The 27,125-nt window shown below is 42.1% G+C and overlaps 3 protein-coding genes across 5 annotated transcripts in view; 2 read left to right on the top strand and 1 right to left on the bottom strand.

The window, feature by feature from the left end:
* Window positions 1–804: 804 nt before the first annotated feature.
* LOC131363369 (uncharacterized) lies at window positions 805–5,464 on the top strand. The gene is made up of 8 exons (XM_058405821.1): window positions 805–1,301; window positions 1,812–1,861; window positions 2,018–2,142; window positions 2,276–2,312; window positions 2,671–2,861; window positions 3,144–4,713; window positions 4,906–4,993; window positions 5,291–5,464. Exons 2-8 carry the CDS (start codon window positions 1,832–1,834, stop codon window positions 5,413–5,415), a joined length of 2,166 nt encoding a protein of 721 aa, XP_058261804.1. The 5' UTR covers window positions 805–1,301; window positions 1,812–1,831; the 3' UTR covers window positions 5,416–5,464.
* Window positions 5,465–7,243: 1,779 nt separating this feature from the next.
* On the bottom strand, window positions 7,244–21,823 carry LOC131363183 (disintegrin and metalloproteinase domain-containing protein 9-like). 3 transcript variants are annotated; one of them, XM_058405493.1, is made up of 22 exons: window positions 21,467–21,814; window positions 20,199–20,302; window positions 19,965–20,041; window positions 19,768–19,846; window positions 19,172–19,248; window positions 17,631–17,820; window positions 16,972–17,034; window positions 16,799–16,870; window positions 16,425–16,594; window positions 16,040–16,130; window positions 15,104–15,234; window positions 13,244–13,415; window positions 12,767–12,856; window positions 12,232–12,427; window positions 11,158–11,263; window positions 10,747–10,930; window positions 10,462–10,548; window positions 10,064–10,169; window positions 9,725–9,866; window positions 8,774–8,867; window positions 7,936–7,967; window positions 7,244–7,598 (listed from the first exon to the last, which is right to left on the bottom strand). In XM_058405493.1, the coding sequence occupies exons 1-22, from the start codon at window positions 21,567–21,569 to the stop codon at window positions 7,493–7,495; spliced, it is 2,472 nt and encodes an 823-aa protein (XP_058261476.1). In that variant the 5' UTR covers window positions 21,570–21,814; the 3' UTR covers window positions 7,244–7,492. The 3 variants fall into 3 exon arrangements, with proteins under 3 accessions (XP_058261476.1, XP_058261478.1, XP_058261477.1); XM_058405494.1 differs by lacking the exons at window positions 7,244–7,598; window positions 7,936–7,967 and adding an exon at window positions 8,068–8,118 and having other exon boundaries at window positions 21,467–21,823; XM_058405495.1 differs by lacking the exons at window positions 19,172–19,248; window positions 19,768–19,846; window positions 19,965–20,041; window positions 20,199–20,302 and having other exon boundaries at window positions 7,245–7,598; window positions 21,467–21,805.
* A 2,104-nt stretch (window positions 21,824–23,927) lies between these two features.
* The window catches only part of lg13h10orf88 (linkage group 13 C10orf88 homolog), a 3,451-nt gene continuing 253 nt past the window's right edge, over window positions 23,928–27,125 (top strand). The window contains exons 1-6 of the mRNA XM_058407325.1: window positions 23,928–24,403; window positions 24,532–24,729; window positions 24,962–25,034; window positions 25,665–25,865; window positions 26,080–26,396; window positions 26,532–27,125. The exon at window positions 26,532–27,125 is cut by the window's right edge and continues 253 nt beyond it. Of these exons, the coding sequence (XP_058263308.1) occupies window positions 24,261–24,403; window positions 24,532–24,729; window positions 24,962–25,034; window positions 25,665–25,865; window positions 26,080–26,396; window positions 26,532–26,697 (1,098 nt within the window). The 5' untranslated portion in view covers window positions 23,928–24,260 and the 3' untranslated portion in view covers window positions 26,698–27,125. The remainder of the gene's footprint in view (window positions 24,404–24,531; window positions 24,730–24,961; window positions 25,035–25,664; window positions 25,866–26,079; window positions 26,397–26,531) is intronic.

The following is a 27,125-nucleotide window of genomic DNA, read 5'->3' as shown; positions in this document are numbered from 1 at the left end:
TTTGAAGCAACTGCATGCTATATTTTATAACATAAATATTTTTATCTTGGTGACTTTTCTATCCTATTTTTTTGAGGGTGGAATCATCAGAGAGTATCTCCGAGACTGGACTTGGACAAAACGGTCAATTACCATACTAGTATTTCTAGTGCTAAGAATTCCTTTTTCAATAGACAGAACAGCTGAATGGTGGAGTCTGTTCTGGTCCATTGTTCACCTAAGTCATGTATTTATTTTAACTTAAATACTGCATTAGTTGAATAATAGAAAGTCATGATGTTCAGGCTGTAATGTCTTAGTGCTTTAACAGTTTATATTTTATTTAGATCTATCTTTAGGCTTATTTAATTTAAGGCTTTTGTACATAGTGGGTATGGAATAATATTCAAAAGCGTCCTTATGTCAGGGGTTTTCATAATCAGAGACAGTGGGCCTCCTTTTTGACACAACATACATTTGTTAGCCGACTTTTATCAACTGTGTTAACATTAAATATTAGAAGTCAGGCTATTATCTCAATAATAACGTTGTTGTGTTTTCTGACCATTTGTTTATTGCTGCCGCGCTCAATGGCTGTAAGGTATTTTAGTCACGTGGTGTGAAAGCGGCGCTGGACATTAAAGTATCGCGAGAGCGGTTCTAGAGTATATTCGAGCGCACACTCTCGCGGTATTTGTGTGTGCGTGCGTGTGTGTGTGTGTGCCCAGAGAGATGTCAGTTAAAAGTCATCTTTTCGGTTCTAATTCTTGCCATTAGAAAATCGATTAATTGTGCAGCCCTACATTTTACCCTTCCTTTAAAAAAAAACAAAACAGGATCCTTGCTACGGACTTCCTTCAAACCAGCAACATTAATTAGCAAACCCTGACTAGTCTTACCCCTTGACGCCATGATTGATTTTTACTGTAAAAGTCTATGAAAGTGAGGTTTTGTGAAGTGATTTTAATCGAAAGTGAACATAGTGCGGTGCTAACAGGGTTCCTGCAGCTTCACCTCAGAGCATCATGACGATAAACCGTCTCTCTCTCTCTCTCTCTCTCTCTCCAGCAGCACTGAGCTACAGAGAACAACCTGGAGCTGTTAGGTGATTGGCTGACTGGCCGTGACGCGATTGGCTCCCGCGACAAATGATTGACACTGTGCCCGCCTCCGACGTGCCCAGGCAGGTTTGGGAGAGTAGACCTGTAAGCGTAGGGTACAGTGACGTCACGGGGGAAGTGACGTCTAATTCCAATTCTAATTCTAATTCTGACGTCTACTTCTACCAGATCAGTTACTGCATTTTACAGATCACTTGAAAGGTAAGCTCCTAAAATCCTCCTCCTCCTCCTCCTCCTCCTCCTCCTCATTATTATTATTATTATTATTATTATTATTGTTGTTATTATTATTATAATTATTATTATTATAAGGAAGCTATCCATCAGATGGCAATGTTTTCTTTTTATTTGATCAAAAGATGCGAAATTGTGGTTATTAAGAAGCCACACTTGTTGGTGTGAAAGATGTAAATGATGAGATGAGACGAGTTCAGGTCTGACTTTAAACATGGCTCGTTAATGAAGCCGATCTCAAACCCTGATTTTATTCTCATCACATTCCTGTAGGCCTAAAGACTAAACTTTACACCGCTGACTCGAGTCTTTTAGTTCACTATGTTGAAAAGAGTCACTGATGAATCAGTTCTGAACACAAATCCACCCGCTGTTCATTTTACACAGTGCTGTTAGTTATTCTGCCTCTTATCATTTCTTACAGCTGATTTTTTAAAGAGATTCTACTTTAACAGCGATTTGTTTGTGTTTTTGTAGATAAAGCAATCTGAAAAGAAATGGAGAATTTCTACACACGTGATTTAAAGGTGAGTCAGGTCCATGTGAATCAGTTTCAGCGTAAACAGGATTTTAATTGGATTCTGAAACAGCACGAGTGCTAATATTTATCCTAGCTATTATCCTAGTTATTAAAGACTCTCAGTTAAAGCACTGCATCTGCTGAACTCTTTGTCTCTCTCCAGATGATTGAGAAGCAGAGAAGGAGCCAGGGTGGAAAATTTGGAGTGTCCACTCGGAGCACCGCATCTGACCAGAGACCGAAGTGTTTCAGGGATATTATGGACCTCGTTCTTCATCTGAGCGATGAGTATGCTCGACCTTTGACTTTCACTAACATTTTATTCAATTCATTTACACCTGAATAAATGATTAGATGCTGATTTACTCTCTCTCTCTCTCTCTCTCTCTCTCTCTCTCTCTCTCTCTCGCTGTGTTTAAAGGGAATGGAAGGCTGTGAGAAGGGGCATGAGGAAGGAGGTAAGAGTGTGAGAATAACAAATAATGAATAAGATGTAAATATTTCAGTTGATTGTTCTGGTTAATGAAGAGATAAATCAGTATGTTCTGTAATATTCTATTCACTTTATTGATGTCAGCTAGATTCAGTCATATTTGTAGATCTGTACAGTTATTTATAATTAGTGTTATTCACTGTTATGTGAAGAGTTAACTGATGCTGATGTAATCATCACATCATGTGGCTCATGGATGGTTTAAAACTGGGTTTGAACCACAGCAGAATTCAGCAACTGGTTTCATTTGGTGGAACATGTTGTAATGTCACTGATCATGTTTCGTAATCAACAAGCTGACTTTCTTTCTTTTATTTCATAAGGTCACGAGGGTGGAGTTTGTGGCTGTGTGCACTAAAATCGTGGCAGAGGTGTCGTCTGCTATCGTTCGCCGTTTACTGAAGCCTCTCAGCAGAAGCTTTGGGATCAAAGTGATTCACGAGGCAAATGAGAAACTGAAGAAAATGGAGTCAGAATCGGGCAAGTGCTCTGCCTCAGACGCCTCAGCTCAAAGGTAAATTTTACAGACCTATTGCTCGGATTTCAGTCCTAATATTCCCGATGATCAACTTTACTGCAGTTTAATCAACACCTCCTGACCAGTCAGAATCCAGGATTCAGCAGCACAGTAGTTGAATGACCAATTACATGGGTTTTCTGTCTTTTAACAATTGGCTGTTTAAAAAGAGATCATGAATTTAACACTTATTGTCCTATTTTACATGCATTTATTTATTTTAGGTCAAGTGGGTATTTATTCTTGCTTATGTTCTCTCTTTCCTGTGTGTGTATAAAGATCCCCTATGGAGGTGTCTGATTTCATCTGTCATCTTGCTCAAAAAGTTGTCACAGAGATTAAAGGTGCGATGTTGGTGGCAATTCGGAGTATGGCATCGGAACCAAGTGCTTCCTCACCTGCTGAAGATCCGATCACAAAGCTCGATGATCTCAGCAGGGCATGCACCAATGAGATCTGTGATAAGATCTTGGACCTGTATCACTCTGAAGAGTTCAATAGACTTTCAGAAGAAGGGGGTTTAGTAATGTCCCTAACATCCCTCCTGAAGGTCCATAATATAATGATGGGCTTGGAAGAAGTTGTCTCTGTCAGCAGGTCCTCTTCGTGGATTACTGAATCTACAACCCCTGACTTGGTCTCCACAAAGACTGAGGTGATAAGTCCTGATAGTGTTTCATCACCTCCTCAAGCTGAGAGCCCTTTCAGTGATCAGTTTTTGAGCACAGCTACACAACTGATCACTGAAGTGCTTTTGAAGACGGCGCAAACCTCAGTGTCGTCCCAAACCTCCGTCCCCGCCTCCAGGGAGACAGAACTGAAGGAGCTGGCCAAAAGCACAGCCACGGAAATTCTGCACAGATTATATTATTTGCTTCACCATTGTAGCGATGCTGACCAGTCTATACCAGAGCACGAGAAGTTCCTCTCTTTTGCTCAAAAGATCCACACAGACATCCACAAGCAGGTGTTAACATTCGTATGTGAACAGCAGCAAGCCGCTTCAGATAAAAGCAAGACGCTCTTGGACGCCTGTACTGAAACTGATGCTGAGCTCGACATCAGCTCAGACGGCGTCCAGAAATCTGTCTCTGCTGTAGAGGTCCTAGATAAAGCTACCCAGGTTACAAGCGAGATCCTGGTAAGTAGGTTAAGTTCACATATTTCTACAGGATTAATCAGCATGACAGGCTCGGGTTTCAGCACAGCAGTATATCCGGATCGAGCCGCTTCTGGTAGCGTAGAAAAGGTGATCAGTGACGTACCTTTGGAGACTGGAATATCTGATGTGGAAAACAGATCAGAGCTCCTCAGAGAGAGCTCCTCAGAATTTTCCTCAAACCTCCCAAGTCCTTCTGGACCCTCAGAAAGTGTTATAGATGAAGAGAATAATCCTCTGCCCTCAAGCCAGAACAGTCTGTACGTTCCACTGCACCTTTTCACTGTGATCCATGATCAGTTGAGGTCTTTCTTCAAGTCCTTCTCTAAAAGTGCTGCTGATGATGAGAAAGGTATAGACATGTCAGTACACTCAGAGAGCGTTGAGGATCGTGTCGTTCCCATCCACATCAGTAGGGATGGCTCGGTTCATGAGCTGGAAGTTGGCAGGAGTATATCAGACTCTGTTCTGGAGAGAAGGAACAGCGTGTTACTCTCCATGCAGTTTCCTTCTGAGCTCATTTACACATTTGTACAGGAGGCTAGTAAGGCTTTATTGCAGAACGTTCTAAACGCCAGGTCCAGTGAGGAAAGCGAAGGGTGCTCTACTCACACAGCTGAGGATCAGCAGAAGAAAAAGAGGCCTAGAGTTCGCTTCATTGTGAAAACTCAAAGGTGCATCGTCGTTAAGGTATGCAGGACTTCTTCCCCTGAATGTTTTCTCCTGGCTCTGAGATTTTATTTGTAATTAGTGATAATTGCACGGTTTATTAAACATCAGTCACTCCATTTACAGCATTAATTACGTTCTTTATGGTTATTAGTTATCTTACATGTCCAGTTCTGCTTCCTGATTTGTCTATTTTACCTTCATCATTTTTAGCGTCCCAGGAAGCAGAAAAGGCAGCGCAGGGTTCCTCTGCCACAGGCTGACCAGCCAAGCATCTCCACCTCCGCAAATCTCCATGAGAGTAAGTCTATAAAACAAAAGGAATCTGCAATAATTTACCATGTTTACACTACTTATCTTTTTAGTGTATTACACTACTTTTATCCTTTATCATTACTCTGTATCCTGTACTTTAAGTAGGAACAAATGATGATAACGGTTGTGTTTGATTATGACATTAGGTGATGATTTTTAAAGAGCGTGATGATCATGTGTAGGAGTTTAGGTTTTATCTGGTCCTTCACCGTGTGTCCTGATAATCGGCTAAAACAGAAGGTTTTTTTTATTTTGCTGTAACTCTGCTTCTTCTCATTTTCAGCTTCGGAGAGAGAATCAAAGACCTTACGGTCGGTCTTCAAGAGCGCTCGCAGGACGCTGGGCAGGTTCTTCTCCAACATCTCCAAGACCTTCACCAGCTGCATCAACCCCAAAACCACCCCATAAACTGGTGTTACAACAGAAAAAGAAAGAAACAAAAATACCTCCATCCACACCCAACAAAACACTAAAAACAAACAAAAAAACAAATAAATGAAATAAATAAATAAATGAATAAAACAGAACTGTGTATTTATTGTGAATATTTACAAAGTGTGTATATAGAGTCACTGTCCACTTTATTATGAAAATGTGTTCTCCTGCTCATTTATACAGTAATCTATTCAGCCAATCACATGGCAGCAGCACAACGCAATGTCCTCATGCAATGCCCTCATTGTAATAAAGCGCATTAAATAACAGCTTTTCTTGTGCTTTTACATGAGTGAGGAAAAAAATTCAGATCTTTTGTTCTGCACTAGAGCAGGTATTATCATCTTTCACAGCTTTCTAATATTTTTTCGTCTTTTAAAGTAGTCACTACCCTTTGGGAATTGCACCGTCTCGGACCGCAAGACCCTTCAGCGGATAGTGAGGACTGCTGAGAAGATCATCAGAGTCTCTCTTCCCTCTATCACAGACATTTACTCCACACGCTGCATCCGCAAAGCTAACAGCATTGTGGATGATCCCACACACCCTTCACACACACTCTTCACCCTTCTGCCATCCGGTAAGAGGTACCGAAGCATTCGGACCCGCACAACCAGACTGTTAAACAGTTTCTTCCCTCAGGCAATCAGGTATCTCAACAGAGAACTGAGCTAAACTGGACACACACACACACACACGCACACACGTACAACCAAGATCTGATCTCAGAGGAGAACTGAACTGTGCTGGACACGTACTCACACACACACACGCACAAAAAAAAAAGAACTGAACTGTGCTGGACATAGTCAGACACACACACACACACTAAATTGTCCTGTTTGCACGCACATGCCACTTTACATTAATATATATTTATATTGATCCTGTTTACGTGTGTCGCTTTAATATCTGCAATCACTGTATACACTGTTCTTTTGCACATTGTCTTGTTCATTGCACAAAGTCGGCCTATATGTTGTTTGTCTGCACTGTCTTGTCTTGTCTTGTCTTGTCTTCCTGTGCGCTTCTGTTGTATGTCTAGTTCTTAAAGACTGCACCTTAAGTATAGTTTAATTTTAATTTTTAAATTATAGTTTAATTTTTTATCTCTGTTATAGCTCTATATTTGTCTGCATCACTGTACTTTGTGTTATGTGTAGCACCTCTGGTCTAGGAGGAACGTTGTTTCACTTCACTGTGTACTGCATCAGCTATATATGGTTGAAGTGACAATAAAGCTTCTTTGACTTTGACTTTATAAATCATTATAAACACCAGAGAGTGGGATTATAAATCATTATAATTATATTATGTTTTAAGTTTAATTATTAAGTTGTTATATATTTTATTTTAATTACAGATATATATATATATATATGTGTGTGTGTGTGTGTGTGTGTGTGTGTGTGTCTAGAGAGAGAGAGAGAGAGAGAGAAACATTCCTGCCCTAATACACATTAGTGCTTGTGTTGCACTTCCTATATTTGACCACTATGTGTAAAAGATGCAGCACTATGGAGCTAAATAGAACACCTAAACCTGTTGACACATCTAAACAGGTAACAAATCAACATCAACTTATATCTGTTCGGCAGTGACATTTCGTTAAAACTGTTTAGAACTAGTATTGAAATAGTATGTGGTTGTGAATGAAGACTCCGCCCACCTTTTTTTTCCCCAGAAGTTGAGTCGAACATTTTTTATCAGTTTATCAGCTCACTTTATTCTTATTACTGGACCAGTTGCTGATGTTAACTTCACCACATGAATCTTTTTTTTAAATATAATATAATTTAATAGAATAGAATAGAATCAACCATGGGGAAATTATTTGTAGCTAATCAAAAAAAAAAGAAAAATCTCTACATTTAAAGGATTTATTAGCTTAACGTTATGTACGTTTTATACTGTAAAAAAAAAAGTAACAAACAACATTCATATCCACATTTAGACTCATCATCGCTGAACGAATTCCGATACGAGATGGACGCTCCTTCACTGGGAGAGTTTTAGTTCGATTCCACAAACACCCTTGTTCAGAGTTCGCTCAGGTGACGACGTTCCTGGGTGGAATGGGTCGGGGAACTCCAGGTCCGTTTCTGGGAAGCTGAGAAGTCCACACTGCAGGCTGCACACCATTCTGATTGTTAGAGCTGTGAGTGCAATGGAAAATAAACACCTCTGACACTGGAATCTCTTTTCATATACACATACAGTTATATGTATATTATTAGGAATTTGTTTGTTATTAGTCAGTAATGGAGCTTTGTATCATTCTGCATTGTAAAACTCAATAGCATTCCATTCAAGATGAGACACTAAATATTAATAATATATGGTATATACACACACACATATATATATATATATATATATATATATATATATATATATATATATATATATATATATATATATATATATATATATATATATATATATATATATATATATAGAGAGAGAGAGAGAGAGAGAGAGAGAGTATATTACCTTGCCTGAGCTCCAGAGGTAGCAGATGGATACTGAAACAAACATCACAGACAATCAGCTGAACATGAAACTAATACCATCCCATTGTATAAAGCAGACAGTGCAGAACAATGGTTACTGGGGTTTTCTTCCTCTCTTCCTAGTCTGTTACCTTGCCTGAGCTCCAGAGGAAGCAGATGGATACTGAAGCAAACATCAAAGACAATCAGCTAATTGCTGAATTGTATAAAGCAGACAGTGCAGAACAATGGCTACGGAGGTTCTCTTCCTCTCTCCTTCCTCCCTTCCTCTCTCGCTTTCCTTCGTCTATTCCTCTCTTCCTCTCTTTTCCTCTATCCTCTCGCCTTCCTCTCTTCCTGTCTCCTTCCCCTCTTTTTCTCTATCCTCTCTTCCTCTCTCCTTCCTCTTTTCCTCTCTCCTTCCTCACTTCCTCTCTCCTTCCTCACTCCTTCCTCTTTTTTCCTCTCTTCCTCTCTCCTTCCTCACTTCCTCTCTCCTCCTCATGAGCAGTACATCTGACATTAAAAATTAAACTACATTAAAACTTACATTAAACACCCGAGCAGGCCACACACTCTCACCCACATTCACACACTCTTACACACACCTTCTCCAAAACTCTCATTCACACTAACACACTCACACTCTCTCACACACACATATAACAAGTGGCTTGTATTTCCACAAATAAAAGACTCTATTGAATGAATAAATGTACATGTAAACATGTTGTATTGAGATGTTAAGAAAAAGACATCAAGTTGTCTTTTTGTTGCTCAGATGGCCAGACATAAAAATAAATAAATAAATAAATGTTTATGAACGTGTTAAAGCTTACCTGTGGGTATTGTGTGGGTGGAGGAGGACGTGCTGGTCTTTGAACGTTTCCACTCGGCTGGTTGTCACTTCTCTGAGCGTTCGCTTCGTTAGTCCTGTGAAGTGGGACGTCGGCGGCATGATTAGTGGAAGATCTGATCAATTATCTGACTGTTTTATAAATAAAAGCATTCTACATAAACATGTCAAAATGTTGGCTGAAGTTTATTTAAATACCACAACAGTGTCACAGGCTATTCCTCCACACCACCAGAGGGCAACACTGTGCACTGACCTACCTATTAATGGATCCATTTCCCTTCTTGACCCTGTTCAGTTGTTTTGTGGTGGTGTTTCGTTGCTGTTTGTGTTTGAGTCTTGTTCCTAGCCTGTTTGTTAGTTTATACTCACAATTTTCATTATCTCTTTCATTGCACTAATAAAGTCAGAACTTACAGCCATAACATTATGACCACCTGCTGTGCTGGTTCCCCTTTTTGCTATCAAAACATTGCTGTCTGACCCTTCAAGGCATGGACTCCACTAGATCCCTGAAGGTGTGCTGTGGTATCTGACACCAGGATGTTAGCAGCAGATCCTTTAAGTCCTGTAAGTTGCAAGGTGGGGCCTCCATGGATCGGACTTGTTTGTCCAGCACATCCCAAAGGCGCTCGATTGGATTGAGCATTGTTACACCTCACACATGACCTTTCACCTGGAAGTGTTCCAGACAAATAAGATCCGAGTTCACACCAAGGCGTGGAGTAACAAGTGATCTCTCTACTGTAATGTAATGTAGCACTACAGTGCCGTGGAACTCTGGACTCTGATTGGTCAGAAGGTGTTGATTAATTCTCTCATGATTATGTGTGGTGAAGTTTTCTATATGGAGATGAGGTTGACTTTGTGAGACACTGATTTGTCTCCGTAATTTATTTCCTCCTTTTGATTGAGGTTAGAAATCTTGAAGTACCTCTGGCGTTTGGACTGTCGTGCCCTGCAGCACCGTTTGAGCGAGTCTCGTCTGAAGACGTATAGAAAACCAAACACCACCAGCACCAGAATGGGCAGCACCAACAGGAAGAAGATGAGCAGGCCGTTCCTCAGCGAGTAATCTGTAAAGAAAACACACACACCTCATATTGGATTTTTTAGGGATAGAAAATATGCACCGAATGCTGTCAAATTTTGATTGGTTGAATTAATTGAAAAAAAAAATTGTGCTTTGTGAAGGAAACTGACCAACAGGAGCTGGAGAAAGTACTCATATGTGTAGTTACACTCATTTGTGTGTGTGTGTGTGTGTGTGTACCTATTTGAGCAGGTCCGCTATCTACACTGCCTCCTCTGCCCCATTTGTCGCAGTAAGGAGGAGCCCAGCCGTTGTTACAGTGACAGTGTGCCTTATCGTTACATACCTGGAACATAACACACACATACATAACACACCCTTACGTCATACACTCACATCACACACCCTTACGTCATACACTCACATCACACACCCTTACGTCATACACTCACATCACACACCCTTACGTCATACACTCATATCACACACACTCATCACATTTACACAATCATCTTACCCAGAGACTTCTATTTAGTACTTCTCTCTCTCTCTCTCTCTCTCTCTCTCTCTCTATGTTCTAGGCTCTGTAATGACCTATTGAGTTGTTTTACCAGTATCACACCCGTTACGATACACACCCCGTTGTTGTTGCAGTCTCTTGCAGCGTTACACTTCTGCCCCTGTGTCATCACTGATGAATTCACACACTGTAAGTTCATGCAGACCTGAGGGAGGGCAGAAGAGATGTAAACATGTACACGTTTAAAACAAAAAGACGATTAATACAAATCCCAAGAATATTTAACTTGCATGTGAACGCTGTTGCTAGGTGATTAATAAAGACACACCTAGTATGAAAGCCAGCCATTATAATATAAGGCACAGAGATGACGTGTGCTGGATAAAAGACACCACAGACTTACTTTCTCTGCAGCACAGACGGTCCCTGTTTTGACGTACCCCGGGTCCAGAACGTCTGGTCCCAGGTTGAAGTCAGCATTTCTACATGAGATCCCTGGTTCTAAAGTCTCAACGCTGATGACTATCCCAGGAGGGGGGTAATTCGAGTCAAAATTTGTGCACTGGATCTTCCCACACATGGAGTTCCTGCAGGACAAGAGGTCAGGAAAGTTAACGTTCCTGTTGCTTTAAACAGCGCTTCCCTCAGCAGCCTCTCTTTACTCTCCCTCTCCTCAAGTTAATAAGATTAAAATAAACAACACAGCTGGTCATTAGAAACCACAAAGATGTGTAAAAAACGTCACAAAAAAGAAACAGCTTAAACAGAATTCGCTACACTGGGAGAAATCTGAGGAACAGAGAGCGGTACTTACGCCACAGAACACGGGATTAAAGTGGACCCGGAGTAACCGCAGTTTCCGAACTTGGACCCTTGTGTGTTCACGTGGCTGAAGCATTTATCACTGGCTTTTACTGCACCTGAGAAAAAAACACAACACCACCACCACAGTACAGCTGATTAAAATTTACTGATAATATTTAGAATTACAGTGTCAATACAAAATGAAGTGAAAACAAAAATACACCGACCAGGCATAACATTATGACCACCTGCCTAATATTCTGTTGGTCCCCTTTTGCTGCCAAAACTGCCCTGACCCATCCTGCACTTTGTATTCTGACACTGTCTATCAGAACCAGCATTAACTTCTTCAGCAATTTGAGCAACAGTAGCTCGTCTGTTGGATCGGATCACACGGGCCAGCCTTCGCTCCCCATGTGCATCAATGAGCCTTGGCCACCCATGACCCTGTCTCTGGTTCACCACTGTTCCTTCCTTGGACCACTTTTGATAGATACTGACCACTGCAGACCAGGAACACCCCACAAGAGCTGCAGTTTTGGAGATGCTTTGATCCAGTGGTCTAGCCAACACAATTTGGCCCTTGTAAAACTTGCTCAATCCTTACTCTTGTCCATTTTTCCTGTTTCTAACACATCAACTTTGAGGACAAAATGTTCACTTGCTGCCTAATATATCCCACCCACTAACAGGTGCCATGATGAGGAGATAATCACTCTTCTCAGCAGTCATAATGTTATGGCTGATCGGTGTAGAATTTGTAGACGTTGATCAGACGTTGAAAAACTTGAAGCTTAAAGGGTCAGTAATCCAATAATATGAGCTAAAAACAGTTCAATTATGTGTACACCTCTTAAACAAATGTAAAATGACTCATTCAGGCTCTTCTCTAATGACTGAAGCCCCACCCCCAACCACAGCTGAGAGCTGTGATTGGACAGTGACTGCTGACACTCCCTGGTTGTACTGGCCGATGTAATAAAGGTTTAGCTTTTCAGTTTGGTTTGTTATCTGTATCACTGTTGTATTCCTGTATGGTTTTTCTTCACACTCTGTAATAAAAATAAAAGTAGAAGGTAAGTACTTTGGCCGAAGAGCTGCTTGCACTGGTAGTCCAGTGTCTGACACCGGCCCTCATAGCAGTATGCGGTGCCGCCCTCGCAGGTTAGACCGTCCATTTGGTACGAGTCTGGAGGGCAGAAACCGGACTGGCCGGTGCAGTACTCGGGCAGGTCGCACTGGTTCACTGACACTCTGCAGGGCGTTCCAGACACCAGCAGCTGGAGGAGATTGAGACGTCAAGAGCCAATGGAGATACATCATCAAGATCATATAAAACAGTGGTACACAGTCTAACATCAGACTTTAAACTAATATAGTGATCTTATGTGGATTATATGTGTGACGACCTGCAAAAACCCTTCACCTGACATCCTGTTACATCCTGGGGTGTGATGTGATTGGTTGTTTCGTGTGTTAGTGTGGTGTGTGTTTTTCTGATTAAAGACAAACACTTTAATCTGTGAACCTGGCAACCCAGTTACTTAAACGCAGTCATTGTGTCAACACCTGAAAAGTAAAATAGATGTCTCTCTCTGTGTGTGTGTGTGTGTGTGTACCTGACAGTCTTTGCAGCAGGCTCCAGCAGCACAGACTGAACCCTTTGTGAAAGTGCATGTCGCCGCATCACAGCATTTATTACTGCAGGTCTGCAAACACACACAAACACACACAAACACACACACACACACACAAACACACACACACACGACACGTACATTTCACAAACCTAATAACACCCGGAAAAAATGGATCAAGCTCTTTACATTACATTTCATGAACCTTATCATGGAATCTTCCATTACCATTTAGTAACGTCCCCAAAACTCCATAAAAGGTAAAGGGAGGTGAAAACAGCAGTGAAAGAGCTAAAGAGTGGGGCAGCCACAGTCAGACTAACACTTCTTCTTCTTTCTAGAGTGCCATTACTTTTATCCTGCTTGTTTGAGCCATGCTAATTTAAGAACATGATATCGACTCTCGGAATAAAGCGTTTCCGAAATCCTATTTTGCCCCTTTACGCCTGTCAGCAGTACCTCTGGGGGTCCGCAGTCACACTCCTCAGTTCCCTCTAGGATCTGGTTACCGCACTTGGGTATGGAGATGACATGGTCTGGAGACGGCTGATTCAGCAGACACACGCCTCTTCCACGCAGGACCAGGTTCTCAAAATCGTCACTGCTGCATGAACTAAACAACTTCGATCCGCTACACACACACACACACACACACACACACACACACACATACAAACAATTACAAAATGCATGAGAAAAAAAATGAAGTAAAATCTCTAATCTTACTTAATATAATCAAAAGCCTTTATTTGTCACATATATCAAATTCTTTCTTCACATATCCCAAACATTGGACAAGTGCATGGTCAGCCATGATACAGTACCCTGTAGCAGTGAAGGTTAAGGGCCTTGTTCCAATCAACAACCCAGAGCCTTAACCACTTGAGCCACAACTGCCCTAAGACTTTGGCTCCTGATTCTCGAACTATAACTTGCTACCGCATATAAAAAAATGTTCACAGGTTCCACCGAGATTTAAACACAGATTGCTGGATCCAGAGTCCAGAGTGCTGACCATTAACATTTACACCGATCAGCCATAACATACTGAGCACTGACGGGTGAAGTGAATAACTCATCATGGCACCTGTTAGTGGGTGGGATATATTAGACAGCAAGTGAACATCTTGTCCTCAAAGTTAGAAGCAGGAAAAATGGACAAGAGTAAGGATTTCAGCGAGTTTGACCAAAAGGGCCAAATTGTGATGGCTAGACCACTGGATCAGAGCATCTCCAAAACTGCAGCTCTTGTGTGGGGTTTGCAGTGGTCAGTATCTATCAAAAGAAGGTTCTGTTAGAAAGGTGTCAGAATACACAGTGCATCACAGTTTGCTGTGTATGGGGCTGCATAGCTGCAGACCAGTCAGGGTGCCCATGCTGACCCCTGTGCACCACCAAAAGTGCCAAAAATGGGCACGTGAGTATCAGAACTGGACCACAGAGCAAGTATAACCTGGTCTTTTACATCACATGGATGGCCGGGTGCATGTGCAGCACTTACCTGGGGAACACATGGCACCAGGATGCACCATGGGAAGAAGACAAGCCGGCGGAGACAGTGTCATGCTTTGGTCAATGTTCTGTAATCCATGTGTCTATCCATGTGGATGTTACTTTGACACGTACCACCTACCTAAGCATTGTTGCAGATCATGTACACCCTTTCATGGAAACGGTATTCCCTGATGGCTGTGGTCTCTTTCAGCAGGATAATGCGCCATTTTGATGAGCACAACAACCAGTTTGAGGTGTTGACTTGGCCTCCAAATTCCCCAGATCTCAATACAATCCAGCATCTGTGGGATGTACTGGACAAACAAGTCCGATCCATGGAGGCCCCACCTCGCAACTTACAGGATTTAAAGGATCTGCTGCTAACATCTTGGTGCCAGACACCACAGCACACCTTCAGGGATCTAGTGGAGTCCATGCCTCGATGTGTCAGGGCTGTTTTGATAGCAAAGGGGGGACCAACACAGTGTTAGACAGGTGGTCATAATGTTATACCTGATTGGTGTACATGAATCCAGATGCTGTTCATTAATTACCCCACAGCGCTGTTGAGTTCTGGATTCTGACTGGTTGAAGGTTTCACATTATATATTAGTGTGAGACTGTAAATCTTCATGTTTTCTGACATCATCTTGGGTTTTAAGAGATAAACGAGAGGCTTCCTGGTGAGGAATTTTTCTGTAATTCCTGTAACGTTATATGTAACTATAAACGGATAAAAAAACTCATCATGTTGATTATTTTCCTGTAACAGCACCACACGTGGAGTGTTCCCGCGTGTGTTTGGAGTGAGTGCACAGTACTGACCTGGCGGTGGGGTGCATGATGCAGGTGTTTTCCCCACATTGGCAGGACGAAGTGTCGTGGTTCATCCCCAGGTTGTGTCCCATCTCATGAGCAATGATCGTGGAATAATACTGCAAATTATTGTTACTGAACTGCAGAGAAAACAGACAGAGTTTAGAAAGGATGCCATTAAATCCTTCACTTTTTCAGCACCTCTCTTACCCTCAATCTCTCTCTCTGACCCTCACTCTATCTCCCCCCCTCCACCCACTTCCTTTCTCTCTCCCTATCCATCTTTCTTCCTCTCTTTCCCTCTCTCTCTCTCTCATTTTCTAGACATTCCTGTTTTTCCAACTGTAGCTGTCTAGAGTTGCTTCTCAGGTAGGATGTGTTCAGTCATCCATGGTATTTGACGTCACTAAAAAATGGCCTCTGAATGTTACAGAGACTAAATATCAAAATTACATTATCATCTAATAATGGTTATAGTGGCTCAGGCATTAGTTTAAGGCTCTGGGTTGTTGATCATAAGGTTGGTGCCCCAGCACTTAAAGCAAGGCCTGCTCAGGTGATTAGTCTAACATATTTCAACCTTGTATCTAAAATGTACCAAGGATCTCGTCAGAAGGAATTTTAGGACTAGCTAAAACTCTGACTAGCGTTCCTGTCTGACAACTGATTGGTCTGTCACAGCGGAGTGACACGCCCACAGCACTGTGGGATTCTGCATTCTGATTGGTCATATTAATGCACTCGTTCTAACACGTTATCGCAACCAATCCACTGGTTTCTGACGTGCCGTGTGACCGTGCTGCTGTCACGCTAAACATGAATAATACAACACAGGGTTCAGATTACTGATCAGGACAACGGCGTCAGACTCTCAACACCAAACAGCAGTGTCAGGAGTCTAATGATGTTTGTAATGTCTTTATTTGAATTGATTTATTTACTGACCACACTAATTCCACCGCTGGTGCTTGCTGAGCAAACCGTACCGACATAGGCCATGCCCAAGATCCCTCCGCTGTACGCTCCTGTACGACCCCTGGCAAGAAAAACACACACACACACATTTCCATTGTCTCTTTTAATTCTATAATGCTTGAGTTTATCCTGTTAAAGCAGCCAGGTGTGTTTTAGCTAACTTCTGGTTCATCTTGCATCATGCCTCAGACCTGGTTGTCTGTTTTTACGACTGATTAATTACTAAACTAGTCATAAAACCACCTTCGAAAGTCGGCCTTTAACCTTCTCTGCATTCCGTCTACGTTTTTGTTCTCCTCCTTTTTTGTGTGTGTGAACTTTATATTCAGTATGTTATTGTCTAGCGCTCACTTACACGATGAGCTGGCTCATGTCGTTCCGGACACGTGATGTCAGATTCTTTTTCCTCCAGTCGACGAAGCGTCCTAAAACTTCTCCGGCGGTTCCTTCAACCGCAAACGGGTTGCCCGTCTCGAAAATCTCCAGCCCCACCAGGACGATGTGAATATTCAGCTGCTGGTAGTACTAGAGAAAGGAGATGACAGGTTAGTCAGGGCTATGAGAGGAATAAAATGCTCCGTGTAATTCCTCTTTACCACCACAGCAATGACAGGAGACACTTCAATGCTGAGCACCCAAAAGTGGTACATTTGCATTCAAACTATAAACAAGTCAATAAAACCATGTCCAGTAGAAATGATAACACAAAGGGAGCTAGGAACTTCTTACCGTGTCCAGTAAATTGGCCAGCTGGACCATTTCGTCCTTCACGGCCACACGGTCGCCCTTCATCAAATTAAACTTTGCGAGTAAAGAAACAAACAGTGAACAAAAAAACAATCTGACCTCTGGACCAGCTAACACAAATATACCTTAAAACAAATAAAGTGTGAGAGGCTCACCCTCAGATTGTCCACGACTAACACCAGCTCCACGTATCTGGTCTGAGGAAGGTTGCGTTTTTTCTGTCGGAGTTAAATATATTTATTCAGTAGAATATTTATACAGTAAGCAATAAAAGACAATAAAACTACACCAAGGACCGGATTTAGAGTTCATTAAAGCACATGGTGATGATCAGAGGAGTTATACACATGGGGCGGAGCTGGTCTAAAACAGAGGCGTGTCTCCGTTATGCTCCGTTAAGCTCCAGATCAAATAATTAAACCTAAAATAAGACTCTGTGCTGGATCAAGTGCTATACTACTGAATATTGCGAGCTGAAGCTGTTTTCTTCACTTGAAGTAGGGATTAATGTCGTCACTACAGCCAGCGCTCTTATAGATTCCTGTACCATATATCACTGTATTAATATTTTAGTTCACTGGCAATAATTTAAATACCATTTCTTTCTTCGGTCTGTATTTTCTATCCCTGATTTTTAACTTATTTTAAAGCTCTGGACGTTACTGAATATCCCCACATTAGGCACGTCTACTCAAGAAAACTCTAGCATCCCTGGAGCTACACATGTGTGATTTGAATAATCTGACGTGAGAGAGACTTTCCTCATGTAAATATGGCTTTCTGGACTTAAGCTGTAAGCTACACAGAAACTGACCCGTAAAAACATGGCCATAGACAAGGTGTGGTCGCGGGAGCCGTCATGGTCACGCTCGCGCTCGCTGTCCACTCCACACAGGAACGGCTCTGACTCACTGCTCTCCAGGGGAAACAGGATGTGCTCGTTGTTTGAGGAGTGTAAAGCAGGTTCCAGGGCATAACTCTTGTTCCCCATGAAAATGACACCCCTTCAAAATAACACACATGGTAAGTTACACCAATCAGCCATAACATAATGACCCCTGACAAGTAAAGTGAATAACACTGATGATCTCCTCATCATGGCACCTGTTAGTGGGTGGGATATATTAGGCAGCAAGTGAACATTTTGTCCTCAAAGCTGATGTGTTAGAAGCAGGAAAAATGGACAAGAGTAAGGATTTCAGCGAGTTTGACCAAAAGGACCAAAATGTGATGGCTAGATGAGTGGATCAGAGCATCTCCAAAACTGCAGCTCTTGTGGGGTGTTCCTGGTCTGCAGTGGTCAGTATCTATCAAAAGTGGTCCAAGGAAGGAACAGTGGTGAATCTGCGACAGGGTCATGGGCGGCCAAGGCTCATTGATGCATGTGGGGAGTGAAGGCTGGCCCGTGTGATCCGATCCAACAGACGAGCTACTGTTGCTCAAATTGCTGAAAAAGTTAATGCTGGTCTATCTGTCTGTCTGTCTGTCTGTCTATCTTACTATCTGTCTGTCTAACTATCTATCTAGCTATCTATCTATAGCTCTGTTTATCTATCTATCTATCTATCTATCTATCAATCAATCTATCTATCTGATAGAAAGGTGTCAGAATACACAGTGCACGACGGGTCAGGGCTGTTTTGGCAGCAAAAGGGGGACCAACACAATATTAGGCAGGTGGTCATAATGTAATGCCTGATTGGTGTACATACTGTTCTTAATAAACATGATCATCTCTTATAGAGTCATTATTCATTTATTCAATTATCCTCCTCCAGTCTATCTGTCTGTCCCCGGAATGCTGGAAGCTCAGCGGGAATTCCCTTACTGCTATCTCACAACACTGAACTACATTCTCTGGAGAGGTGTGAATGCTCACACTCACACATACACACACACACACACACACGTGGGTAAGGACACATGATAAATGGAAGTCACTAACACTGTAACCTGAAAACCTTTCCATTCTCCTCAGACATTCTCAGCTGTAAGACTCATTGTGTGTGTGTGTGTGTTTTTCTGCAATGAAACACACTGAGACACTTATACATAGAAAACGCTCTGTGTAAACACTTCCTCTTATTCTTTTTATTATTATTACTGTAAATCATGGTTGTAATACAGCTAGCAGCAGCGTTATATCACCCAGGTTATGTGCTTAGTCATACCAGAGCTACAGTGAGCTGCTTGTTGTTGTATACACAATGGATTCCTTTCATAATAAAGACAAGAGTAGCAGCCTAGGCAGTGAAGAACAAATCAACAGCTATAGATAGAAACAGTCAGTGAAAATAAAGGTGTGGCTGCTGTGTCCTCAGCCAGGACCAACTTTAAAAGCATGTAAGAACATACCTGAGTCCATCACAGGTGCTCAAAGCCACCAGAGATTCCTCATAACCCGAGACTCGGCCATAGTAATGACACAACACCTGGAATACACAGGAGCAGCCAATCATTTGCAAGCGGCTAATCAGCTCTGACCAGTATGGATGATTAAAACCTTAAAATCTTTTTATTCATCTGTCTGTCTGTCTGTCTATCTATCTATGTGACCATCCACCATATACACCTGTCCATGCATCTGTCTAACTAACCACCTGAATACATCAATCCAGCCACCCATCCATCCATCCATCCATCCATTCATCCATCCAGCCAGCCATGCCAGTTTATATGTCTAACTAGCCATCTAAATATATGTCTATGCATAAATCAATCCATCCATCCATCCATCCATCCATTCCTCCATCCATATATATATATATGTATCTGTGTATCTATTTACATATTCATTCATCCATCCTTCCATTTACACATCTGTCTTTCTTTCTATCTATCTATGTACACACAAACACCAATCTCTCTATATCCCCATCCCTCCATTCACCTATCCATTCCTCCCTCTACCCTCTAGATCAGTGAGGTAAAGCAGTAATCGTGAGCCTTACAGGTTTCTCTTTGTGGCTTTTCACTGAGTTACGATGCACGTCGTGAGAGACCACCGTGAAATCAGGAGATAAAAAGTCTCTGAGAAACACACAGAAACACACAAGTCTCTAAAGGCACACGTTTACATGTTAATCTGGAATCAGTAAGATGACAGACGAGTGAATCATCACAACGAGAAAGAAAGTACGTTTCTCACTTGTTTTTGGTTAGATGTAAGAGGTGAACAGTGTTATCTATCTCAATCGAGTAGGTCAGACTCTCCGAATCTGCTCTCTGTAAATAATACACACACACACAGAACAGAGAGGGTGTTATAAGCTATTAACTGAGAGTATGTAATAATTAAGCTATTACCTGAATACATGTATTAAATGAGCTATGAACTAAGAGTGTTATATATGATTAAAACCAGAGTTTCCACTTAGTCTACCTGTTCATGTGCACTCTTATCATTTCTCTGCCATCGTTTGTGCACAAGCTGAGGTATGACAATCTGGAAATTCTTCAGGTTTGACATTTGTTCATTGAACAGATCTGTGAACATATTTGTTTAAATGAATGTCTCGGTAAACAGAACAGTAGGAAGTTACACAACAACATTTACAAGAAAACAATTTGGGACACGATTTTTTAAAAATAGCACGGCTTCCTCACACTCCCTCATCGCTGATTATTTTACTATAAAAGCAATAAATAAATACACACATACACTGATCAAGCATAACATTATGGCCTAATATCGTGTTGGTCCCCCTTGTGCTGCCAAAACAGCCCTGACCCGTCATGCACTGTGTATTCTGACACCTTTCTATCAGAACCAGCATTAACTTCTTCAGCAATTTGAGCAACAGTAGCTCGTTTGTTGGATCGGATCACACGGGCCAGACTTCTCTCCCCACGTGCATCAATGAGCCTTGGCCGCCCATGACCCTGTCGCTGGTTCACCACTGTTCCTTCCTTGGACCACTTTTGATAGATACTGACCACTGCAGACCAGGAACACCCCACAAGAGCTGCAGTTTTGGAGATGCTCTGATCCAGTCGTCTAGCCATCACAATTTAGCCCTTGTCAAACTCGCTGAAATCCTTACTCTTGTCCATTTTTCCTGTTTCTAACACATCAGCTTTGAGGAAAAAATGTTCACTTGCTGCCTAATATATCCCACCCACTAACAGGTGCCATGATGAGGAGATCATCAGTGTTACTCATAATGTTATGGCTGATCTGTATTATATATATATATATATATATATATATATATATATATATAGAGAGAGAGAGAGAGAGAGAGAGAGAGAGAGAGAGAGAGATAGATAGATAGATAGATAGATAGATAGATAGATAGATAGATAGATAGATAGATTATACGTATTTCAAACAACAGAAACCATGTCATGAACTGATAGTGTTGTGTTTACTGGTGTTTAGTTTGTACTTCCCGTATACTGGATACAAATATTAACATGTAAATAAACTTCACAGAACGTGTCCGACTTGTTTGCTTTATAGCTACAATACACAATATACAAGTTTATCAGCGATAGAATAAAGTAGTAATAAAGATGAAGGAGTTATAACTCCATCAGGCATCGAGTAGTCTAACAGAGAGAGGAAAAACAGCGATGAGAGAGGATTCCTCCAGCTCAGTACTCCTTCTCCAGCCATTACACGGACGACCCTGCGGCTTGTTTTCTCACCTGAGCTGATGATTCCGTCTGCGTGGATTAAAATGAGGAGGAGAACTGTGGAAAAGTGTCCTCTGCAATTCCGTCTGGTTTTCCTGCTTTCTTCTCCCTCCATTCCTCACTGCATGTAGTGTGTGTGTGTGTGTGTGTGTGAGAGAGAGAGAGCTCAGGTGAGACAGGTACACAGCGCTGCTCATTCACCTGTCCGCAGTGAGGAAATTCCAATGCTGCCTTCAGGAGCTGCTGCAATTTCACTCACACCTCATCCTGTTAGTGTTTTTCCCCTGCCACAAGTCGTATACCAACACGCTAGTGTGTGTGTGTGTGTGTGTGTGTGTCAGAGGGCTGAGGTGAGACAGGTACACAGCGCTCCTCCTTCACCTATCCGCTCTAAGGAAGTTCCAGTGCTATATTCAAGAGCTGCTACTGTTTACTCACACCTCATCCTGTTAAAGTTAAATAGCAACACGCCAAATATTTTATTCATATTTAGTTAAAATATTTGTGTGTGTGTGTGTGTGTGTGTTGGGCGCTATTCAAACAAATGAATCTTCGTTGAAATGTTTGTTAGTACGACTTTATAAAGCAAAAGAGCTTAAAGCCGGGATGTCCAGTCTTATCCAGAAAGGGCCGGTGTGGGTGCAGGTTTTCATTCCAGCCAAGCAGGAGCTACACCTTATTCCAACTGGCTAATCAACTGATCTTGGCTTTCCGTAGACTCAGGTGTGGCTTCTGCTCAGTTGGAATGAAAGCCTGCACCCACACCGGCCCTTTGTGGATAAGATTGGACATCCCTGGCTTAAAGCCAAGCCTACTTTTCATGAGTAGTCAGTAAAATGTGGGAGAAGTTGTGTTTCTGGATCACTGACTCATAAGATGGCGTAAGATTATGGAGAAATAATCAACAAGCTACTGAGTTGTAGCATTTTTTAATGAAGTAAATGACAGATATAAACACCAGCCTCTCTTTCTTTCTGTCTTGAAGTTAATTCGATTAAACACACACACATACACACACACACACACACACACAAAGAAGTGTAAACACCTCTGTCCTGAAGATTTCAGAAAACTCAAACTTCAAGCTTAAATTCTTAAGCTTTCTTCCATACAAATAAACATCTAGCATCTTTCAGTGAACAATCGGTTACTATGGAAACGATAATATATTACAGCATTCACATAAACCTGATCTACTGTCAAAGTTTTAGAGAATTTCAGATCCCAACAGCGCTGTGGTGTAATAACAGATTTATTTGTGTTTAGTGGTCAGTAGTTATGTTCACCTGTCTGTGAGAGAATTGTCGTGTCATTGGGGGGTCATTGTTTTTAATACATTGACCAGGCATAACATTATGACCCCCGCCTAATATTGTGTTGGTTCCCCTTTTGCTGCCAAAACAGCCCTGACCCGTCATGCACTGTGTATTCTGACACCTTTCTATCAGAACCAGCATTAACTTCTTCAGCAATTTGAGCAACAGTAGCTCGTCTGTTGGATCGGATCACAAGGGCCAGCCTTCTCTCCCCACGTGCATGAATGAGCCTTGGCCGCCCATGACCCTGTCACCGGTTCACCACTGTTCCTTCCTTGGACCACTTTTGATAGATACTGACCACTGCAGACCAGGAACACCCCACAAGAGCTGCAGTTTTGGAGATGCTCTGATCCAGTGGTCTAGCCATCACAATTTAGCCCTTGTCAAACTCACTCAAATCCTTACACTTGTCCATTTTTCCTGCTTCTAACACATCAACTTTGAGGAGAAAATGTTCACTTGCTGCCTAATATATCCCACCCACTAACAGGTGCCATGTTGAGGAGATAATCAGTGTTATTCACGTCACCTGTCTGTAGTCATAATGTTATGGCTGATTGGTGTACTTCGCTCTTCAATGATCAGTTTCTATGTTATTGGTTCTTTAGAGACAAAAATAATCAGGGAAGTGATGTTTGTGGATTACTGTTTTGTTCTCTGAGCTGCGAATCATGTTTATGACAAGCTAAATGTGAGAGAGATTTGGAGTTTTTGTATATGTAGGTGAGAATATCAGTTCACAATGCTGCACTTTTTTCAGTTAATTATGACAAACTTTGCAATTAAATATTTACATATTTTTTAAATTCTTGTTCTTAAATGAAACATTTAATTTCATTGAATTTTTGAGGCTTTTAAAAAATCTCTTTTATATGTTAACAATGTTTGAATGTTTTATTATTTATTTTTGCATTTATTAATATTATTTTATTTTTATTTAATAATATACATTTAATTATATTTTAATGCAATATAATACTATTATAATAATATACATTTTATTTTATTTTAATATAATTTTTTAACAGAGAGATTTAATAGTAATAGAAATGTTGTGATTACTTAATCGATTGCAACTAGAGGAATTTTGTTAACGAGGACTTTTATATTCAGGCGGAAACGATGGCAATAGCCGTGACCTGTAAAACACGCGTGCGTGAAAATGGCGCGCCTGCGCAGTGTACAGAGTAGCGTGGGTAATGGTAGGCACTGGTAGGAGGTTTGCTATGTGCTTTGCGTTCAGTTGAACTCGACTTCAGTGTTCCGGTAAAACTCCCAGAGAGCCATCGGGCGGTTTGTCGGTGTGTGTTTGCGCTGTGAGGGGAGTCATACAGCAGCACAATGGATGTGTGTGTGTGTGAGAGAGAGGTTTGCCTGTAGAAACCCCCACACACGGATTCCTGCTTACTCTGTGAGATTAGTGCACGAGATCTGAATGTGTTTAATATCACACACACACACTCACACACAGCTCTAACAGCATCACGATGAGCTCCAGCAAAGATGCCGTGGTGTCCACACACACCTCCTGGGTGTGTACATCTCCTACTGAGCTCAGAGAGATCCTCATCACACCACAGGAAGAGCTCCTCAACACCGAGGCTGGCCTGGATCCTTCTGCTTCTGCTCTGTAAGTGTGTTACACTTTCTCTCTCTCTCTCTCTCTCTCTCTCTCTCTCTCTCTCTCCTACTACTTTGTTGATTGTTTTCCTGCATGGTTGATGCCGATGCTGTTTGTGTAATCCTCATGTGTCCCAGGTGTGAGCCTGTGCGCTTGGAGAGAGCAGAGGAATCGTCTCCGTGCGTCATCACCCTGCTGTGTCGACCCGATTCAGGCGCCGTCATCAGCAGCGTCCAGATTGTCAGCGAGGCCAGGACTGTGGAGGTCTACTCGCTGTCCGGCGACTACTGCGGGACGAGCCGTGGCGAGGAAGATCCCAGATGGCAGCAGAGCAGGTGCTATTGTCAGACAGGAAATCTGGAAAACCTCTAATTGCATAAGTATTCACACACACCTGCCCCCCACCTCCATCACCAGGCTGTTAGCAGAACACTTCTGCATATGATGCGATTGGTTATATGATTTTCTTTGTTAATGAATGACATTTCTAATCAGATTAGCAGTTTAAGGCACAGTTATAAAGAAGAAGGAACAGACTGAATGTAAATGTTTTCCTTTTCATGCTAGTGATGAAGAGAAAAGACTCTTCTACAGGAGCCGCTTGGTGTTGGAATCTCCGCTTGCATCGTGTGAAGTGAAGGTACGTCAGCTTCTTCGTCTTCTCATCAGCACAGTGATCATGACTTTTTAGGTAAATATTAAAAACTGCCTGGGACGTGGAGCGTTTTTCAGTAAAAAAAAAAAAAAGACCTCAAGGTTTTGTGTCAACCAGGTAGTTTAATCCAGGCCACTAAACAGTCTCTGAATTGGAGTCATCTTGTGGACAAGAATTGAATTGAAGTACAAAAAAAACAGAAAAAAACAAAACACAAGTCCCTTGTTTGACCACTAGGGGGCAAAACTGAGCAGTAAATTCTGATCCATAAACTCAGCTACTGTCCAAAGTATACAGCGCTTCAAAAAATCTGACTCTGATTATCCAGAAGTGTTTATTTACGTGTTTTACAGTAACAGGGATGAAGACTTGCGCAATTGCAGCTAATATTTCAAACTTAATACGTCAATATTATGAAATATTTGTGTTTAACGTGCAATCCTAATTCAGAAGGGGGGGAGGGTGTTTACTCAAAGACTGTAAAAATGTAAATGAACAGAAGAAACTGATCTGAGACCAGCGTGTGTGTGAGTTAACTCCAGAATTTAGAGAACTGATCCCCCATCAGCAGGAAGAGACGTTGTGTTAAAAAGTCACCCTGGTGTCTCCACATAGCTGCTCTCTCTCGGTGGTCGATCGGCCGTGGGAATCCGTCAGGTGGCTGTGGGTCTGCGGTTCTGTCCGGGGGCTGAATTCCGGCCCGGCCCGGGCGCTGGTATCGACCTTCATCGTGTGCAGGCCATGATGCAGGAGATGGGCACTACGCTGTCACCTGGGGCACAGAATCTCATGGAGATGGTGCAGTTTCAGCAGAAGGTCAGTTCATTCAGATCCTAAGCTCTTCACTTTGTACTGATGTTAGATAAGCTTGTGTTGTGAGCCAATAGGAAACGAGAATTCCTGTGGCCTGTTTGGTTGAGTAAAAATGTGACCAAGCTGCTAATGATTAAGTCGCTTTCATGCTAGACTTCTGCCTTCGCCTTTGTTCGGTCCTTGACATTCACCAAATGTCTTTCTGTTCTCTTTTTAGAACAAAGCGGATGTTCTCGGTGGCTTTTTGCCTCTGCTGATGGGCGGTGGTGGTGCTGGGGGTATGTTATCATGCTTGGCCAAGCGAGCCTCAGGAGACGTCGGACCTGATGGCACACGAGCACAGACTGGACCTCAATCTGGAATGTTCTCTGCCAATCAGAGCAGCCCGTCAGATGCTGTAGCAGGTGTTCAGGGAGGAAACCAGAGTCCTGTCAGTCCTGATCTGCTTCCCATGCTGCAGAATGTGTGTGGTCAGGTTACACAACTCCGGCTGGATGCTCTGACCTCACCAGAGAAGAGGACGAATGGAGAGCGGTGAGTCAGCTGTAGCTTTTTTATTCTTTTTTTTGTGGTTCTTCAGCTGCTTGGATATTAGATGTGACCTCCAGCTGATTTTCTTTTTGAACCCTCTGTTGTGTGTGGTTTGTGGGGTTTTTTTGGGCGGGACAGTGAGGATCTTGAGAAAGTTCTGGAGAAAGTGGTGGAGAAACGGATGGAAGATCTGGAGAACAGGTTGAAGAAGCACATGGACTCGCGTCTGGATGCTCTTCAGCAGCGACTGGAGCTCACACTACATCAGCTGGGGCTCCTCACCAACACACCCAACCCCCAGTAAACTCGCTAACCAGCGCTGAAGCTAACGAGCTGCTCGAGGTCTGTCTCAGGACGGGATTTATTACAGTAACTCTGCTAACAATTCAGCTAAAGGAGTTGTTGCTAAACTTTACGGGTTCTTCCTGAAGACTTTCTTTAATGGTTAAAAGAAATAATGTTTTTTAACAAGCATCAGTCACTTATTCATTCATTTTTATTGACAGACACACAGTTGATGAGTGAACTTTAATGCCGTAGCTGCTTTCCAACCTCTAATATTCACTGTAAACACACACAAGCTTGACGCTGGTTTTATTCAGAATTGAACTGGTTTGCAGTGAAGGAAACGTTGTTTTTTTAACCCAGTGACGGCACTGAATCCCATGAGGCTGAACCCAAACGCCACTTCACTCCAGGACACATGACTCACTCACATCATTCTGTCCAACT

Source organism: Hemibagrus wyckioides, linkage group LG13 (assembly GCF_019097595.1).
Source record: "Hemibagrus wyckioides isolate EC202008001 linkage group LG13, SWU_Hwy_1.0, whole genome shotgun sequence".
In the NCBI taxonomy this organism is placed as follows: domain Eukaryota; kingdom Metazoa; phylum Chordata; class Actinopteri; order Siluriformes; family Bagridae; genus Hemibagrus; species Hemibagrus wyckioides.
This window is presented reverse-complemented; position numbering and strand designations above follow the sequence as displayed.

Coding starts and splice junctions, on each gene's coding strand:
- LOC131363183 (XM_058405493.1), bottom strand. CDS start 21,569: ATGGAGGGAGAAGAAAGCAGGAAAACCAGACGGAATTGCAGAGGACAC. Junction 17,035..17,630: donor CTATGGCCATGTTTTTACGG/GTCAGTTTCTGT, acceptor TAACTCCGACAG/AAAAAACGCAACCTTCCTCA. Junction 16,871..16,971: donor TAGTCGTGGACAATCTGAGG/GTGAGCCTCTCA, acceptor TTACTCGCAAAG/TTTAATTTGATGAAGGGCGA.
- LOC131363369 (XM_058405821.1), top strand. CDS start 1,832: ATGGAGAATTTCTACACACGTGATTTAAAG. Junction 2,862..3,143: donor TCAGACGCCTCAGCTCAAAG/GTAAATTTTACA, acceptor GTGTGTATAAAG/ATCCCCTATGGAGGTGTCTG. Junction 4,714..4,905: donor AAAGGTGCATCGTCGTTAAG/GTATGCAGGACT, acceptor CATCATTTTTAG/CGTCCCAGGAAGCAGAAAAG.